Source organism: Dufourea novaeangliae, unplaced genomic scaffold, assembly GCF_001272555.1.
Source record: "Dufourea novaeangliae isolate 0120121106 unplaced genomic scaffold, ASM127255v1 scaffold235, whole genome shotgun sequence".
Taxonomy (NCBI): Eukaryota; Metazoa; Arthropoda; class Insecta; order Hymenoptera; family Halictidae; genus Dufourea; species Dufourea novaeangliae.
The window spans coordinates 565,385-584,248 of NW_015374123.1; the positions used below are offsets into that span (position 1 = coordinate 565,385).

The window sequence follows — 18,864 nt, forward strand, 5'->3', positions numbered from 1 at the left end:
AGTAGCGGCGATTAGGGTGATAAACGGACCCTGTAGCGTTCCCGGTTACACTTCAAGTGAGTGAAAATCGTGCTCGGTACGGGGTGAGTGTCTAAAACGTTCATTCCCCCCGTTTTTAAAGGGGGCGGTGGCTCGCATCAGTGTTTTTTTATCGTTTCTTTAGACGTCTGCATCTCGAAAATAACAATGGCCGGAGGATTCGAATATGCATGGATTTTTAAAATGCCAAGCTTGCTACCCTGGCAACCTACACGCATTTTCCTGACCCCTTTTTATTACATGTGTCAATTAGCATCGGTACGGCTACTGTACATCGTAATTTTTTTTTTCGATTAATTTCGTAGCAGTTAATTACTCAAAAATTAGAAAGTTTTGTAATTTTTATCATTATAAAATGATGTTACTTTTGTAAATGCTGATACAGTGTTATTATACCTGACAATTTATTAATTTTAGTTATTTGTTTTGTTTATTTCTTAATTTTATAGATTATTATTATGTGCTTATAGAAAGTATTACATTGAATAATTATGTTTGTACAGAATGGACTTAGCAGAAACTATGAAAAACATAGTTGCCAAAGGTATGCAAACCGAAATGGGACCACCAGGCGGAGGTTCTGGTTATCCTGGTACACCTAGTAGTGCTGGCTATGTTACGGAGAAGATGTACATGTTATTACAAGCATATCTTCAAAATAAAGGTTGGAATCCAAGCATCGAACTTCTACAATGTTTTTCTGAATTCAAGGATGCATCTATGATCCCAAGTGGTGCTTATTTGCAGTAAGGATGCATAAATTAAAGTTTGACGTTTAAAAAGGCTTGTTTTGCCATGTTAGAAAATTTATTGTTTAATTTAATACTTGTAAATTTATGATATTTTTATTATATAAATTGTGTTATTTAAACAGGATGATGGCATCAAGAATAGCTTTGGACTCTCAGGGAAGGTTAGTCCTTAGAGAAAATGGAAAGATAATATTGCCCTATGAACATTTTGCAAATGCTGTGATGTTAAAGCACATGAATGGTCCACATGGTTTACATTTGGGCTTAGAAGGTACAGTTAGAGCTGTTATGGAATCGTACACTATTGGGCGAGAATGTTTTGGTATGGAAAAAGAATTTATAATAGAGGTGGTACAAAATTGTCCAAATCCTGCGTGTCGTTATTACAAAAATCAATTGGAATTAACTCAAAAAATGGGACACATGCCACCAACATATATTCAAGATAATGAAACAACTGCTTCTCTTTTGCGTAGTAGTTTTCCTCATAATACAGATTTTCAAGCAGTAAGCATAAATCCATTATTACTAATATATGTAGAAATTTAATATTGTTTTGTGTTAATGAAACTTAATTATATTTTGTGTTTGCATTATAGACATTAAGTGGTGCTAACCCAAATACTCATATGGGAGGAGGATCTACTACAGATTTGTCTGAAATTAGAGGCCCCGGGAACCAAATGAATCTACAACGTCCTCCAAGCCGTCCGTCATTAAATATTCCACATCGGCCTGTATCACAAGAGAAGAAAGTAACCACTGGGAAGCAACACTATGAATCTTTAGTACCTACTATTCCAATGACTGATCACAAATTAACAGATTTTTTGAGAACAAATTTGGATAACTTGGACAATCTCAGTGGACTTGGTTTAGGTAATCTACAAGGAATGGGAGGAGCAAATAAGGATTTATTAGCTTTACATAATGGAGCTTGGCCATTGGAAAATGACAAAGGATCTCGATCAGCTACAAATTCAGAAGGTGATTAATAAATTACATACTACTTATTTATCAAATTCAATTTATATAATTATTGTTCGTAATAACCAAATCTTATTATTTTATAGGTGGACAGGAGAAAATAGTAAGGGCGTTTGCAGAAGTTATGAAAAATATGGCTAGAATGAAGGCTTGCGTACGTCCTGCAATGTGCAAACCTTACGGAAAGCAATCGGAAGCTTTGCAGAAAAGTAAAAAAAATATATAATTTATTGTAGATCATTTTTAATATGTTACGTTGTTATTTTATACAATATTATATGGGTGCATGATGTACAATGTATGAATAGTATTTTCACAATTCTTCTTCATTAAACAAATTACTGAAATCTATAATATTTCATTACTTATTTTATTACAGCACTGGTTGATACTATACAGCTGGTGCAGTCATTACGAAGTTTTCTGCCACCTCCACAAATTCCTGTTTCAAGCTGGAAAAGTGAAGATAAGCATCGATTAGATCATACGGGCACACCTTATCTCTCCTCATTGTAAGTATTTCTTATGGTTTATGTTATAAATATACCCTCGTTACATGACTAGAGATATCAAATAAAGAGTTATAATTTTTATGCAGAAAGGCTGGAGGTTTAGAAGAGTTATGCGAACAACGCAAGCTAGACTAAAACAATGTCTTCGCTTTTTAAGTTAGACCAGGTTCTATCCTTTGCGCTCTATGATGTTCTAGTCATGTGGTGTTTATGGGTTACATGGGTGTTTTATATTTAAACAACCCGAAGGATTGCTCAAATGTTGTTGGCGTTTAGGACCTCAGAATACTAAGAGACAAAATGAGTCATGCGTGGACTGTGATAAACATGGGTAGTGAACAAATTTATATATAGTCAATCGAAACTCAAACCGTTATTTCAAATATGAAACAGCTTTATTTTGTTGCTATAAGTTTTCTTGAATATTCATGACCTGCCTATGGGGCTTAGTTAATAATAACGGTCAGATAATTTAAAATTATCTGTTCTGTATTAAATAATTTTCAAAATGGACGTGTTATAAAACAGCATTTATATTTTATTATTATATACTGATTTAATAAGTCACCATTTGTGTTCCAATAATTGATATATCATAAAGATTATTTATGGATTACAGAAAATGTCTCGTAATTGAATTTACAATTGAAAAAGAGTTTTTGATTCTACATGAAAGAATAAGTAAAAGATATAGATAAGCCTTTTTCGTAACTGGTTTTGTTTTTGAGAAAATTGAATTTGAATTTTCACTGGATACACGTATACCGAACGAAGTACACTTATGAATGTTTAAAGCTTCTGCTTTAAGAAGCCAAGAAAATGCTTTCTACTTAACATGTCGGACTAGGATTTTTCTAACATTTTCTTAATTACCTAGAAAACTAAACTAACATATGAAAAAATTTTATCTATATATTATCAATTATGAGGCACCTTGTTTAAGTGACATTATATATATCCTGAATGTTTAAATGTAATTTAAAAGTTAAATTTGTTTTACATTTGAAATGTTGGAATTTAAATATGAAAGTGTAAATAGACTTTTCACTATTTACTTTTTGAATCATTTCCTATTATTTATTATATAGAGTTTCATGAGAAGCAGACTACCTAACTGATTCCATTTGCAATAGTTTTAGAAAATAAACATATTACAGGAAAAGTTTTCTTTCTATTAAGAAAGGATCAATCATATCAAGGTCACTGATATTTTTTACATGTACATACATTTATACTCATATAAATCTGTACCAGGTTTAAGTTTGGTATATTGTTTCGTTACTAACAATTCTGAAAAATTGTTTAATTAACAAATTCTAACATTTGTTGATACCAATCAATTTTATATCTTTGATACATGGTAATGGATAAATCTTTCAAATATTTCCTTACATTTATGAATTGTTTTACTTTGTATTAATTAAATCGTTATAATTGAATGCATAAAGACTTAATATATTAATGACCTTGAAAACTCGGATATAATAATACCGAAATAAATTATTAGGTAAATTAACTATGTAGGTAGCCAGTTTCTTGAGAAACATCCTGTATAATAAATAAATGTGATCAAAATAATCGAAGCCATAATTAGTGGCTTCTAGTTAAACACTGCGTGTGTATGTATATTTTTTCTTGAAACTTGTGTTAAATGAATTATTATTTATTTATAAAAATATATCAAACGTATGTTGTTGTTATGTGTAATATTATTCAGTAACAAAGGTAAAAAATGTTAAGATTTGTAATAATTTATAAGCTCCATGGGCAGCAACGACAACATGTGGGGTGTGTGTGAAAAAAATCATTGTTCAATTCATAGATATTTTTTCAAGAACGTGTTACAAAAATGAAAACAAGTTACATTATCAGAAAATCCTTAAAGCCTGATTTGTTACAGATGCTAAAAATTTTCTCTTTGTGCGCTAATATTACTTAAAAACGATATTACCTCTGGGAACCGCGAATGCGTGATAAAAAAGAAATTATTATGTGTTATCTAATTGATATCTTTTGATGAAATGCATTTTATTTCGGTTGTGAAACTAAAGAAATTGTGTTAAACTCAATTGTTATACGCATATCCGCGACGGTGAAATGTTTCCTTCCTGCTCGATAATATCAAGTTACGAACTGTATGTTTTTGAATATAAACGAGGAATTTTGCGTATTGAATGCGTGGAAACGGATGAATGTTAGAATCTTGTTTGTACACGGGTTCGATGAATGTAAAGTTTCAGCTATAAAATAGCCAAACTTTTATATGGACATGTGCGAATGTATATGTATGTTTGTGTTAAAGTATCTTTCTACAGGGTGTAAATAAAAAGGAGAAGAAATTAGGATTTGAACCACAGGCAATACTCGCTAAATCGTGTAAAAAAGGAGTAGTCAACGTAGGTTTAGAAATTAACTTTTTCGGAGTTAATAATTCTCAGCTTTAATAATATACTTTGTGTATTCTTTGGTTAAAAGTAGTGTTATATTTTAGATTTAACAAGAGGCTTTATTTAATTAACATTAGTGTTAATGATTATGATTTTGTTATAAATTTATAATAGTGCAAAAGCAGTAGAGTAAGGTAGGGATTAGTGCATTGAATTTGCTCTGGCTAATTAGTGACAAACTTTTTGGCGTAACTTTTATTCTTGTTATTTCCAAACACATTAATTATCAACTGGTGAGTTTTTTTTCATTAACAGTGTGTTTAAACACGATATCAGTCGAATTTTGATTATATTTTGTTCAGTTAAAATGTCGCGAACACATTGGTGATATTGTAATGTTAAATAATTCCAGAAATGTAATACTACTCGAGGTACTACTTTATTTCGTTTCTCCGACTAATACTTTTCAATGGACTCCATTCCACTGCACTAACTTGATGTTTGCTATACTCCCTTGCTTTTGTAAAAGATAGCTCTTCAAAACATATCTTATGTAAATGGTATACAATGAAATTGATGTAAAAAAGTATGTATACTCAGTGGAACGAATGTAGTGATTTTGTAAAATCCTGTAGGTTGTTATACGTTAAAGCTGTTAATTGTCCACTTGGACTGATTCCTCTTAGCCCCTCATGATTCAATTTGTGTAAGCCGGAGGACATGGCAATGGATAAGCAATATGTAGATAATAGTATTGAGGGGTCTAACCTAGACTCATTAACTCATTCACAGTAGAACATACTGCAAACGTTTATAGTGTACACTTTGTGTTGTTTAGAGAAATGCAGATATCACCTTTCCTAACGACATAGTACGATGTACAAAATGCGAATATTCCTATTAAATATGTAGAATAAGTTCGTACTACGATCAAATACTGTAGACAACGCAAAACTTTGCGCCTGATAACGATAAATGGGGAAATCACGTTTGTTAAAATGCATCAATCAATTGTTAAGTCAATTAACAGGGCTCTAAGAAGTCACTATATTTGTTTCACACATTGAGTACACATTATTGACTGAAAGTTTGAAACCATTTCAATTATTGTTTCTATTCATGGTGAAAATAATACTATTAGAGCCAAATGTAACTATGTATATGTATATAGTAATCACTTTGTGATAATAATGTATTACCATATCAGGTGCATTATTTGTGTAACGTTGTAATCATTAGTGTATTTGTACACATTTACTTGATGGCCTAATTTGTTGTAATTTGTAGAAACTTATGTTTAGGCCTAAGGTGATATATTTTTTGAATGCATTATTATTTACTATGATTTTCTATAAATATTAATATTCATACAGTTTGAGATTAAAATGACTGAAACTTTTGATTGCTCAATAGGAACATTGAAGAAATATGTCCTTCCTCCCTTCTTATATTTTTTTTAAATAGTATTTTGTTGAATACCGGAGAATTACCTTTAAAAACAAAATTTCTTAATGTTTTAATATAATGTTCTCAAGTTTCAGTATTCGTGAGACTTGGTCCTATATGTTTGACTGGTAGTGACGTACAGGGTACAGCAAAATTCGTGGTACAAGCAAGATGAATGCAATAGAACGAAGTTTTTTTATTCAGAGATTTGTTTTTGAGTAAATTGTGTATGAGAATCTGTTGACTTGATCGGTGACAGGTGCAAAATGATCCTATTTATAAAAACATTTAATTTTATATAAATTTAAGAGCAAAAGTAATAAGATAAGATCAATAATAATAAGATCAATGATTGAAATCAACTAAAAAAATAGATTCTACTATACTGCCATTTCTTAAAAGTAGAAATAGCGAGTAATAGACAGACACAATCCATTTCATAGACATTTCTATGAGAATCACTCTGTTCATGCTTGCACCACAAATTTTGAACTGTATAATTAAATTACAGTTTTATAGTTACAAATTGTACACAATTAAAGAAAGGAAGCAAATCAGTTGCAATAAATATCGGAGCAAGAACAGTTTTTTATCATGATAAGTTGAATTCTTCACCTACGTTCGTGAGGCAATTTCTATTCGATTCAGCGAGTATTATGTGTCTTGTAAGTTCTAAACTCTCACTTTGTAACAACCTGTATAAATGTATTTCTTATAAACTCTTGTATATTTATTTAATATATCTGCAGCAATTATGTCAATGAATTGTTAACAGGATTCAGATTTTCATAATATTTTCATATCCATACCTGTGTACATATTATGATCAAGGAGAAAAAGTATTTTGCTTCACTTTTTAACATATGTACAACGTACTCCAATTCGATTTATGAATGGACATATTTTGGATAGCACATTGAATCTTAGAAATTGAACGTATGGGTGACTGAAGTAATGCTTATGATCTTTACTGTTACAAATAGAAAGTATCTAATGAGTTTTCTGAATTACGCAGAGCTCTAGGTGACAGCTAAAAGAAATTTGTGATTGTTTTTCACATTTCTAATAATTCTCTCAGATGATGCTAATCCAACATATTCAAGTTCTCGAATTCGCAGTTCTTTTCGAATATTATGCCTTAAACGAGTTTTTAAACAAGAAATCGCAAAGGAAATTTATTCTTGAGTAAAATGAAAAAATTATATTTAAATAAAGAAATAATTAATTGAAAAAGATATTTACAGGTTGTAAATTTCTTAAGGATATTGTACACAGATGAGTAACTTAAAGTTATAAATAGTTCTAGTCAGTTTTGTAATTGGAGCATTTAAAGAACAACAATTGCAATATCAATCGAGTCAATAAACGCGATAAGATTACATTTGAACAAAATCTCAAAGTGTGATGTTTGTTCAGTTCAGAGTGCATTGTTTAATTCTATACATGTATTGAATATTGAGACTGGATTATCCTTGATATTGACGAACGGAACAGACACGCAGGTATCTTGTTGCATTATGTCGTTCAATCTTTGCATTTAGAGTTCTATAAATCGCTCGCTGTGCATTGTCACAAGTCAGAGAAATTTGAGTCCTGTAATGGCCCCATGGTTTTTGTTACTCGATGTATCGTAAAATAAGGCTGCTGCAGTGTCGTCTAAGTAATTTGACAATTACCTGTTACACACCAAAGTGTATTTACAGCAACTAAATGGACTTATTTCCTCTAGTAGTTAATGTAATAGTAACGCAAACGTATCGCCGTTTGCCTTGCTGTCGAAGTATCGACGGAATTAAGCATATCCATGACTATGTCGCTTCATACAAACGGTCTTTCTTCGTTTGACCAATTGAGATATCTCGTTTGCTTCGGGTATCATCGAGAAAATGTCCAGAAAATCATGCTGTTTACCTTGTAACAGCATTTTGTTTTCTCGAGGTAACAGGACTGTGAAAAATCATTTTGTGCGTTGTTTAAAGCGTAGAAATCTCGAGTTGTTTCATGCTGTTGGTTTATTTTGCTTGAGTTTGATCAAAGGTGAACGTATGCACCATAAATTTCGTTTTCTTTACATACATTAATATATTTTAAATAATTAAAAATTCACGCCTGGTTCAATCCTGTGGCTATCATCACCTGTTCGTTAATTTACCCAATACTTTTCATATATGACTTTAGTTTGATACGGACAAAAAGCATTTCTTTTTTGTTTTATGTATACGGATTATTGTAAATCTATGACAAACAAATTTTTTACATGATCGTACTACTTCTACTATTCCATTGTTATTTTGGTTGAATTGTGAACAGGTAGTTTACATAATTAATTTAGTATAGGATGATCCTTTAGTTCTTCAATCTTGTCGAGTATGCATCGTGTATTACATAACTATGCTCGTATACGTATTGCCTTTCTTTTCACGCATACTTTCTTTTGTTTATTGGGTTTTTTCTGTTTACTTTTGTTTGTACTGACAAACTCGATTTATGTGGTTCTGTAACGCGTAAAAATAACGACAGGAACGCATACTCCTTGTGAACCAAGGGACAGGTGTATTGGAAGATTTTTTTGATTTATTTTTCAAAAAAAGTATTTTCTCAACACGGTATAAAAACTGCTATTTAATTTTATATTCAGTATGTATATTGTACGTATAGAGTGTCCAAGACAACATGATCAATTACAATACATCTGGTCTTATTACCGATACACAGTTGGTTTATTGGGTGTAATATTGTAGTACTCATATATTATATGATTACGGTCATTGATGTTTTTCTCAAATGAAATCATGTATTTCCAACTGTACCACGTTTTAACAAATTTAACAATGTATATAACAGTTTCTTCAGATGACTTTGAAATAACAATAGGTACATTGTAAATGGATCGATTCGATGAATTTATCAGTACTTTCTCACGGAAACACGACAGTTGATGGAACAGAAAATTATCGTTTTAAGGCACCTGAAGATTCCGTTGTCGCGAGGGACCATCGTTGTACATTGGTTAATTCACCTTGTGATCTGCTACAACGTGTGGTACGTTAAAAAGAAATATACCGTACCACTAAAAAATAACAATGACCTGATTGTTTTGTCAGCCATGATATTGGAACTCACGAAACTTCCAACTTTTTTTTTAATTGCTTCCTCATATCATGGAAACTAGAGGCAGACATTTTGTATGGTCAGGTTAGCTAGGTCACCTTGTGCATATGTTGCTAGTACACGCCCATTTTGTGCGTTCAGCGGTCGAGTTATCAGAAACATGTAGCTCAGCCCATGGCTAGTAGGGATCACTACTATGTTTATAATCATAAAATTTCAAGGAATGCGCGACTGAAAAATATAAACGATAGTTTTCCAGCGCATTCTCATTCTCCGTCACCGAGCGCGACAGAGGTATCTTATCTGGTCAAAAGGTTTGACGGAACGCTCTGTAAACGCAAAACGAAGACGAGGGAGCACGGAAACCAAGTCTGACCACGGTACGGAATCATGTCCGATGGTGAAGCGAAATGACTCGTGCGAGGTGTACGGTCGCAACGTGAACCGTTTCAGACCTAGTTTCCGGGCATTTATTGCTCCCGCGTCGTATTTATACCACACCGACCGTGTACCAAGTTTCTGCACAGACATCGACAGTTATGATCGTTGTAAAAAAAATGCGCACCGTTGTCGTTCGATTTGTTGCTCGCTAACAGAGCCGTTCGAATGATATCGATACACCAAAACGCTACCGCTGTATCTGCACATTAAGCTCGTCGTCGCTTGCCAGTATTGCTCTTCTGTATTCTCTCGCATAATTCTGATTCATGACAGCATTCAATTAAAAGTTTTTACAAGTGTGACTTGCCTGCGTTGCATTCCCGTCCGTGTCGGTCGCCGTCCTCTCTCGTTCAGGTTGTCTCGGTGTCCGTCCACTCGGAGGCGGAGTACCGTGATGTCTCCTAAAACCTTCCGGCGTGTGAGTGTCTCCCGTTAAACATTCGATTTTGTGTTCAGTGGACTGTTTACTAACAGGCTGTGCCTCAAACACGAATACCGCGTCGTCGAGAAAGTAATACGCCTGGCCGAGATCACCCTCGCAAAGGTAGGGCAGCTTGCTCCATACGAGACACTTCAGGCCTAACGGGGCGAATACTCTGTCGACCAGGCTGGCGATCTGGCCCTCCAGACCGTTCCCTTTTACCGGCAGGTATTCCGACGGTTTGTGATCGCCCCTTTCGCCGACTTCCACGTACGGGCTGAACGGAAGCACCAGAGCCACCACTAGTCGGCCGCCAGGAGCCAGGGACGCTTTTAGGCGTCTCAGCAGAGTATTAGGCCGGTCGCAACGGTCCAACAAGTTCAGACAGAGGATCACGTTGAAAGGCCCGGTTTCGTACCATTTTTCGACGTCGAGCACTCTGAGAACGAAAGACGGTAAGAGTAGGGATTTTGTTGGCTCGATTATAGAGGTCGGTCACTCGGGACTGACGAAAAATGACGGAGCTGTGATTGATCGAAGATTTTATGTGTGGTATACTATGAAACAGAAAGTTCAAATTGGATTAACGAAGGTTTCTTAATATTTTCAATTTGATACAGGCTTTGGTACGTGAAATTAATTGATTCTTTTACTTTGGCTACCGTAAAATGTTGGATCATTGCAGAGGCTTGGATGGCATCCTTTTAAAAATAGGAGAAAATGAATTATACGAAATAATTTACATAAACAATTGTGTAAAGAATCTCCATTGTTTAGATTGGATGGACGTTCCAAAATAAAAGCAAGAGCAATTTGTTTAACCTATAAAGAGTTCTGTTAGTTTTTGATTACGGTATACACTTGAGTCAATTTTATTGAACGTCCTACGTTTAACCTTTGCATATAAAATAAATTTTTTCTTCTATCCATCTGTTCAAAAACATCTGTCGAAATAAACATGAAACACTACACAAAACGTTGATTGATGTGTTCTTTAAATTATCACTACATCATTTCAACTTTTGGTGTATTTAGAATAGAAAGCTACATTAAGGGGGACACTCCGTATAGATGGTTGAAAAATCGACTTTTTTTTTGCATAAATCGATAATAATGCATCTGGAGAATATGTCGTTTCAGTAACAGATTGAAATTCGAATCATAACCGGAGTTTTAGGTGCGTATACAATAGCGCGTCGAGCTATCGGACCAGAGCGGGCCGGCCCCGGTCGGTCCCTTCGCTTCGCTCATCGCATACAGTAGACCCTAGAACGCAGAATCATTTCGAGCAGATTTTTAGTCGGTCTTGTACTTTGTGTACCATTGTGTAAGTACGGCTATAGTCGAGGTAGAATCAATCAATGTTCTTCGGTGAAAGCACAGGAGTAGATTTTGTTTTTTGGAGTTAGTTTTGTTTCGAATTTCGGCCCGTGCAGAAGTGAAAAGTTATTGAAATATATCCAAAAGAAAGTAAAGACGATATATATCGTCAGTCTAGGCTGCGTATGAGAGTGCTTCAGCAAGAAAACTTATTGCTGCGAATAGTAAGGATATTGTCGTTGAGAAGTTTCGAGCACGCGCTCCCACTTCATCCTGACGTACAAAAGCATTTATTACCGATATACCAAGATCTATCGAAGAAAGATCTTCTGGAAAGATATGTCGGCGGGCATACGCAAAATGCCAATGAAAGTTTTAATTCTACCGTTTGGCGTTTGGCACCGAAACACCTGAACTACGGGATTAATATCATTGAAATCGCCGTTTTTATAGCTGCTAGCGTTTTCAATAAAGGACATTGTGCCATTTTAAAAATGATGAACATATTGGAAATAAAAATTGGACACGAGTGCAAATCCTTTGCTGATAAGTACAACGCCGCACGGGTAAATCGCCAAGAGCGCCGCAGCCGCAGTAGTAGTAAAGAAGCTCGCTCTGCTCGCAGAAAAGAACAATTAAAACAACAGCAGTTTTTTGAAGAAGCAGAAGGTTTGCTGTATGGAACTGGAATCGTAAATTAGCGCGAAATAGGCGTAAGTATCCAAAAACGTACACTTTTCACTACCTGAAACTTTAAACGCATTTTTCTCAAAACTACTTTTCCCAATTTGGCGTGCAGCATAACACAAAAAAATATTTGACCAATCGACTTATCCCAGTGCATAGATATAGAAAATTAAATTCCCCTCTGGATGAACCTATAAAATTAACGATATTATTAAATTATATAATATTTATTGCACAATGAACACGAATTTTTGTCTAAAAATCGCTTTTTTTGTCTTTAAAGTCCCGTCATTTTTTTAATTAAACACTTTTTATTGTTCTAATAGGTTCATCCATAACGTAATCTTATTTAAAAGACAAAATTTGTGTTTTTTTGTTTTAGGCGAATACAGTGGACGGTGGGCTGCACGCCGATTTATACATCCGACGCCGTTGTCTCTGAGAACTACCTCCATGAATCGACATATACCAACTATTTTTTATTATGGACAACATTTTTTTTACTTTATAAACTATTTATTAAGTCAACCTAAAAGCATCAACAAATTAAACTAAATAAGTTCTTTGAAAACCATCTCCAAAAAATCAGTTTTATTTTAACCATCTATACGGAGTGCACCCCTCAAATGAGCTTCTCTGTTGGAAAACTGATTTACTCTATGTCATAAAAAGCAGAGGAAATCGTTAATATTATAGATACTGATGTTTTAACTTTAACTTGAAATATATGACATAAATGTTACACAGTAAATCATTTACGATACATGCTTGTTAAAAATATTAAAATTAAGAAATTTATAGAAACATACAAAAGAAATTTATGTTTTCTCTTTCGACTTGATTTCCCATTGAATTACTCGAAACGGAGCGTATATATAAAACTTACGTAAATTTTCGTTTCGTCAGGGCCCATTTCATTGGCGCTGATATGTCTGTAGCATAAACTTTCTCGAACAGATCTGCAATGTGAGAGGTTGTGGCACCGTCGCCCGCACCTAAATCTATCAAAGACTGCCATGGTCCCGAGAAGTTGCTTGCATCCATCAGCTTTTGAAACTGATCGCAGGAAAACACATGCATTGAACCACGGCCCAGTAGTCTGCACAAATTATTCAGATAATTATTATAAAATATTATAATACGTTAACAATGGCTTAATTTCAACACGTTCACACCGGCTCATGATTTTCTATGTTCCTTTTTTATCGTGGCACGAGGATTTAATTGTTAAGCCATAATTGGACACGTGCCATCTGAGAGACTACGCAATGTATAAACTACTAGATATTTCTGGTTTGGAACCACCAGCAATGTCATTAGTTGTGTGTAGTACTAGGGGTACATACTTGTCCTATGTACATATGTCCGGTAAACATCCCTTGTACATATGTCCGGTTAACATCAATATATAACATTATACGTCTTTTATTCGTTGCAGTTGTCATGTATAATTAATAATGATAGCCAGTCACACTTTATTTCGTGTCTTAAGTCATAAATCGTTGAAAAAAAATTGGTGTAGTTAATAGAATCAGTTGGTCTGGTTTGAAATTATCATTCATATAATGTAAGTATCAATAAGTATCACCCAGACTTGGGTGACGTGGCAGTCAAAGGTGATGTAGTAACATGACCCATTAATGGGTCTCGCCGTCCGATGTGTATGCACTATGCCTGACCTACCGGTGGATCATACAGCTATAAATGTGTTAATTCATATGTGTATACGATATATAGGGGCACCGAAATTGTAGTACAATCATGAGCGTAGCCAGGTTATCAGTTATCAGTCGGGGGGGAGGAGTTGCAAAATTTGAACACATCGACTGCCACAGTGAAAAAGGCTGTACGTATCCAGATATACTTTATTTTGTATTTCAAGTTATAAATTGTTGCAATTGTATGCGTTTTGTTAATAGAGGCTGCTGGTCGTGTTTCAAATTATATTGCAATATTAAATATTACGCAAACATTTTGTAACTCTGGGAAGGGAGGGGGGGGGTGGACGAAATCCAATTTTTTTCTTGTAGGGTGGGGAAAGAGCCACTTTTTTCTGACCCCCCTTGGATACGCCCATGAGTATAGTCGATAGTAACAATATAGTGAGGTTAGTGTACTCACTGGGACTAAAGACTAAGGTTTGGGATCATCGGTTAGCAACGGATATCATCATACAGTAATAGTTTGGATGAGTGCGACATACTCGGGTTCACTTTTGAGCATTCATGGCAAGGCGGAAAGATTTTCCGCCCTTCATAAATTTGTTTTTTGCCCGAAGCCGAGCCTCTGCTTAACTTCTGTTTACTTTGTTTTGATTGGTTCCCCTGGGGTCTCCCCTAGTGGTGGGAATAATGCCATTGTTTGTGTCGCATTTATCGAGGAATCACTGTAGTAGGTAAGTGATATATAATCCAGACATTTGTCCAGGGTTGTGCGAAGCTTCTATTTCCTGAATTAATTTTCTATTATACTAGTTTGGAAAATTTTAGGAATTTGGAAGACGACCCTAGCTGGATCGAGTCTGCAAAAAGAGCTTTAGTTTGTGGACTTGCTAAATTTTCTACAGACAATTCCCGTCCCGTATAACACGTTATTCGTACGACACGATTTTGCTCTAACACGTCTTAAAGAATTGTGTGGAATAGTGTAGTTTTGTTAGTTTTTAGAACCAAACCCGGTTTTTTGGAATGTATGTATAATACATTATGGTGGAGCTTAACACGTTCTCTGCCACAGTGGTAAAGGCAGTACGTAGCCACACTTTATTTCGTTTTTTAAGTCATAAATCTTTGAAAATATATGCGTTTGATTAATAAAGATTGCTTGTCTTGTTTTAAATTATACTGTGATATTAATCTTATGTCAAAATTTTGTAGAGGTATTTAAATAATCCATCATGTTTGCAATGTTCCAACAACGAGTTATCTCGTAGCTGGCAGTCAACGTGTTAAAATTCATTACCATTTTGTTCTCTATGCTGAGAAACGGGCCTGGTTAACATTTTATTACATTTCATAATATTTTAAAGGTTGCTACCCGCTTATTAGTATTTTGAATGACGAATCCATACATTCCATACACCAGGCTCTCTATAAATTCGGATTTATGGAGTGTTTATAACAGTATTTGTTGCTATTAGTAAAGTAAGTCCGACTGAAATATCCTCACCTTAACCCTTGTGTAGGCAACCGGATACCCGGGTACCCAGGTACCCATATCTAAATTTCCTTTCCCAATTTTTTTATGTTCTTGTCTAAAACAGCACTTACAGTACCCGGGTACCCAGGTACCCATATCTAAATTTCCTTTCCCAATTTTTTTATGTTTTTGTCTAAAACAGCACTTAGTATATTATTGGAAGGAAAAACTAACAGTTTCGGAAAAGTATGAAAGTAAAATTATCTACGTTTATTTAATCTGTCAGAGTAGAAGTATTCCGATTGCTCAATAAACGTGAATATTTTCGTGGTTTACACAAGTGCTAAGAAATCGATTTTATTAGTCTAATGACATTATGTGTGAGATAGATTTTTACAAATGTAAATTGATTATTCTTAAAAGCTTCTGGTTTACATATTTATATTGTAATAATATTGTAAAAAATCATAATACATATGTCAAAAAGATAATTTCATTTTTTTTCTTAAAAAAACACAAAATTCAATGGCTAGTGGCAACCCCTAATATGTATTTAACTGAAAAGAAGAAAACAAACAGCATGTTACTTGCTCATAAGGGTGAACACATTGACAGGGTGCTCCGTGAAAAAATAACAAAAATTTTGTTTATTAAATAAGTACCACCCTAATGTACATACTAGTTCTTTGTTTCGTATAATATGGTCATTTTTGGAGTAGAGGACATAACCCAGACCGTGTTATACTGGGGTTGTCTGTACCTCACTCTTCCGTTCGACTACAATATCGACACGGAGATTATTCTTCATACACAAATTTGTCGAATCTGTCGAGTGACATTTTGTTTATTTTGTATTACTATATAAGTTCTATTAGTTTTTCGAACGATGAAAAGAAAAAGACTGACACATTAGAGAAACTGACATGCCCGTTCACTACTTGCTGTTTCTACTTATTCAAAACATAAATGAATGCATATAAGATATATGTTCAAAGTGGATTTTCTTGAAAACTAGAGCGTTAGATATTAATTATTTTCAAATTACCGTTAGATATTAATTATTGTCAAATTTTATTTCATGTATTATTCCAAAGTAAACAATTCCAAACTCATGTAAAAGATATAACCTAATCTGGACATCTAGTACTGTGAGCAATAGAAAACGTTTGTCAGAATGTCCTGGTCAATTGCTAAAGTGATGAGTAGACTGGAATTTTATGTAAGATCAAGTTTTTATAGATTAATTCCTTCAACTGAAATTAAGTTAGAGATATATATTTTCTTTATTACATGTGTCATTATGTAGGTTCAAAGCAAAATTAAATTTACACTGATCTTTATTAAAATTTTCACTGTATTCCGTTTCGCACACTTACATTTGCGACAAGTGTATAAAGGCCGCAGCCTAGTTATGAGTAAGTAAAAAATTATGGTAACTTAAATATTTTATTCGTCCTCGTCCCTTTCCTACAAGTGTTTCCGAGCAAAATCAAGATTGCAAAATATACACATAAAAACGAAAAAAAGATCCTCCTTGCCTTCATTTTCAACATGTTCACGAAGATCATGCTACCGAGACATACAAATCATCAATTTTTCATAGACCCTTCAAAGAAAATACCGAGGTCAAGGTCGTGAATTTTCTTTTTATCAGGGTACTTGGCATCGCATTTAACCCTCATCCGTCTCTTGTGTCAATTTAACAGTTTTCTCATAAGAAATGACGTTATTCTCATGTCTAGATAAATTTGGCGAACTCTTCGTGACTTTTATTTTAAAGAATTTGCAAATTTAACTATTTATAATTTCGTTATACTAATTTTTACCACTGGGTCAATTTGACACCGAGGGACAAATTAAGTTGGGAAAACGAGGGATGGACGAGGGTTAAGCACTTGTTAGTTTATTGCACGACCGAAAAGCCAAGGTCGAATGTAGAGCAGCGAAACGAGTGTTTCGAACGGAACGGTAACACATATTTCTCCATCTCATTGCGTGAATCGAATGAAAGTCCCATGATCGATGAAAGACATCTGTATACATATAGAATCGAAGGTCTGGCGTGGTTTGGGGTTTAAGCCGGTCAGAATTGCGACGACCGGTGTCCGGAGGGAATCTTCCTGGCCGATGGCCGAGGTCTCACGAGGAAAAAGGGCGGGTTCATTTGAAAATACCAGCGTCGCCGCAACGCGGTGCACGGTCGCGGCGATCCATCAATGCCGCGGAACGCGGGATTTTGATCGTAAATTCGGTTACCCCCGGCGTTATAAATAAGGCGACGGTGGTCTTCGTGGACCCTTCTTCGACGGGGACGGGGGGGGGGGGGACCTACCTCGATTTTCTCTCTATCCTTTTCTGCGCTCGGCCATGGTCGGTGCCATCAATTAACGAGCACCTCTTGGCTTCCATTGAATAATCAATAAAAATAAAAAAGAAGATGGAGAAGAAGAGGGAGAAGAAGAGACAGAGGAAAAAGAAGAAGGTGGGTACCAAAAGAAAAAAAAACGAAGTGGGAAGAGGGATGAATAGAAAGAGAGGAAATGGCCTGGTTGCTGCATTTTTTTCGTGGCACTTTAGTTTCTCTACTACGTTCTTTTGTTTCTTTGTTTTATGCGAAACCACATAACTGTTTTTTCATTCGTAACACTTTCGCAACCGAAAGGGTTGATCTCTTTTACTTTAGATTTTAACCCCAAACGTTATTTTCGTCGGTAGAGATCATTTATACCCCAATGCCGTTGGTTTACTTTCGGATTAAACAGTATTTCCATATTCTTGCAGTTTTCCTGCGCTCTTCGTCACCTCGCGTTTCGTCTTCGATCTTATGCGCCCCTCCGTCCACGGCTGTGTCACCCTCCGTCCATTCTCGAAGCTCATTTTCATTGTCAGCCTCTATAAAAATCGTCTACGCAGATCTAGTTGTCCGTGTGTACAGGACAAAGAGGGGAAAGAATAAAGAAAATCGAAAGGGGGGTAGGTGAGACGAAGGAGAAAATGAAAGAGATGAACAGGGGGGGGGGAGAGGGATACACATACGGTATACACATGTGCGGCTCACAAATCTGGCTTGCGGATCGTAGTGGCTTCGTCGGCGGCGCGAGCGACAATTAATTCACCGCTTTTGCTCCACGGCTCTTCTTCTTCGGGGCCCCATTGTATGTACGTACTCGCCCCCCCCCTCCTTGCCACTGGTCCAGTGTTTCTCCCCCTCGAATCATCCCGAGCCCATCGGTGCTTCGAACGTCGCCCTGTTTTATCGAGCGATTCCAATCCCTCTTCGCTTTCCTTCTCCTTTTCTTTTTCTTTTACGTTCCCCGACTTCGTCGGGGGCCCCGTACCTTCGAAAGCCGCGTCTTTAATTTCGACCCCGGCGTCACGCGGTCTAGAGGACTCCGATGCGCCGTGAGTCCAGTGTTGCCAGCTTTAGAAACTCCACATTACGTGTTACACAGATTTTTTACGTCGAAACGTTGGTAATTTACTTTCAATCGTAATTACGCGATGTTTGTTTTTCAGTGTTTGTCGTAGTTTAGGATTTGGATAGGAACAGATGTTTTATTATGGAAATTGCGAACGAAATGCGTTGGTGACGTTTTATCGTTCACTTGGCTTGCTTTAAGTAT

At 35.4% G+C, this 18,864-nt stretch overlaps 2 protein-coding genes across 2 annotated transcripts in view; one reads left to right on the forward strand and one right to left on the reverse strand.

Moving 5' to 3' along the window:
• Nucleotides 1-2,425, forward strand: LOC107191205. The gene is made up of 7 exons (XM_015580183.1): nucleotides 1-83; nucleotides 543-785; nucleotides 914-1,298; nucleotides 1,391-1,778; nucleotides 1,865-1,987; nucleotides 2,158-2,290; nucleotides 2,377-2,425. Exons 2-7 carry the CDS (start codon nucleotides 544-546, stop codon nucleotides 2,423-2,425), a joined length of 1,320 nt encoding a protein of 439 aa, XP_015435669.1. The 5' UTR covers nucleotides 1-83; nucleotide 543.
• The window catches only part of LOC107191206 (methyltransferase-like protein 9), a 66,556-nt gene continuing 49,850 nt past the window's right edge, over nucleotides 2,159-18,864 (reverse strand). Inside the window, exons 3-6 of the mRNA XM_015580184.1 lie at nucleotides 12,990-13,202; nucleotides 10,148-10,535; nucleotides 9,983-10,076; nucleotides 2,159-2,230 (exon numbers count right to left, since the gene is read on the reverse strand). Of these exons, the coding sequence (XP_015435670.1) occupies nucleotides 10,026-10,076; nucleotides 10,148-10,535; nucleotides 12,990-13,202 (652 nt within the window). The 3' untranslated portion in view covers nucleotides 2,159-2,230; nucleotides 9,983-10,025. The remainder of the gene's footprint in view (nucleotides 2,231-9,982; nucleotides 10,077-10,147; nucleotides 10,536-12,989; nucleotides 13,203-18,864) is intronic.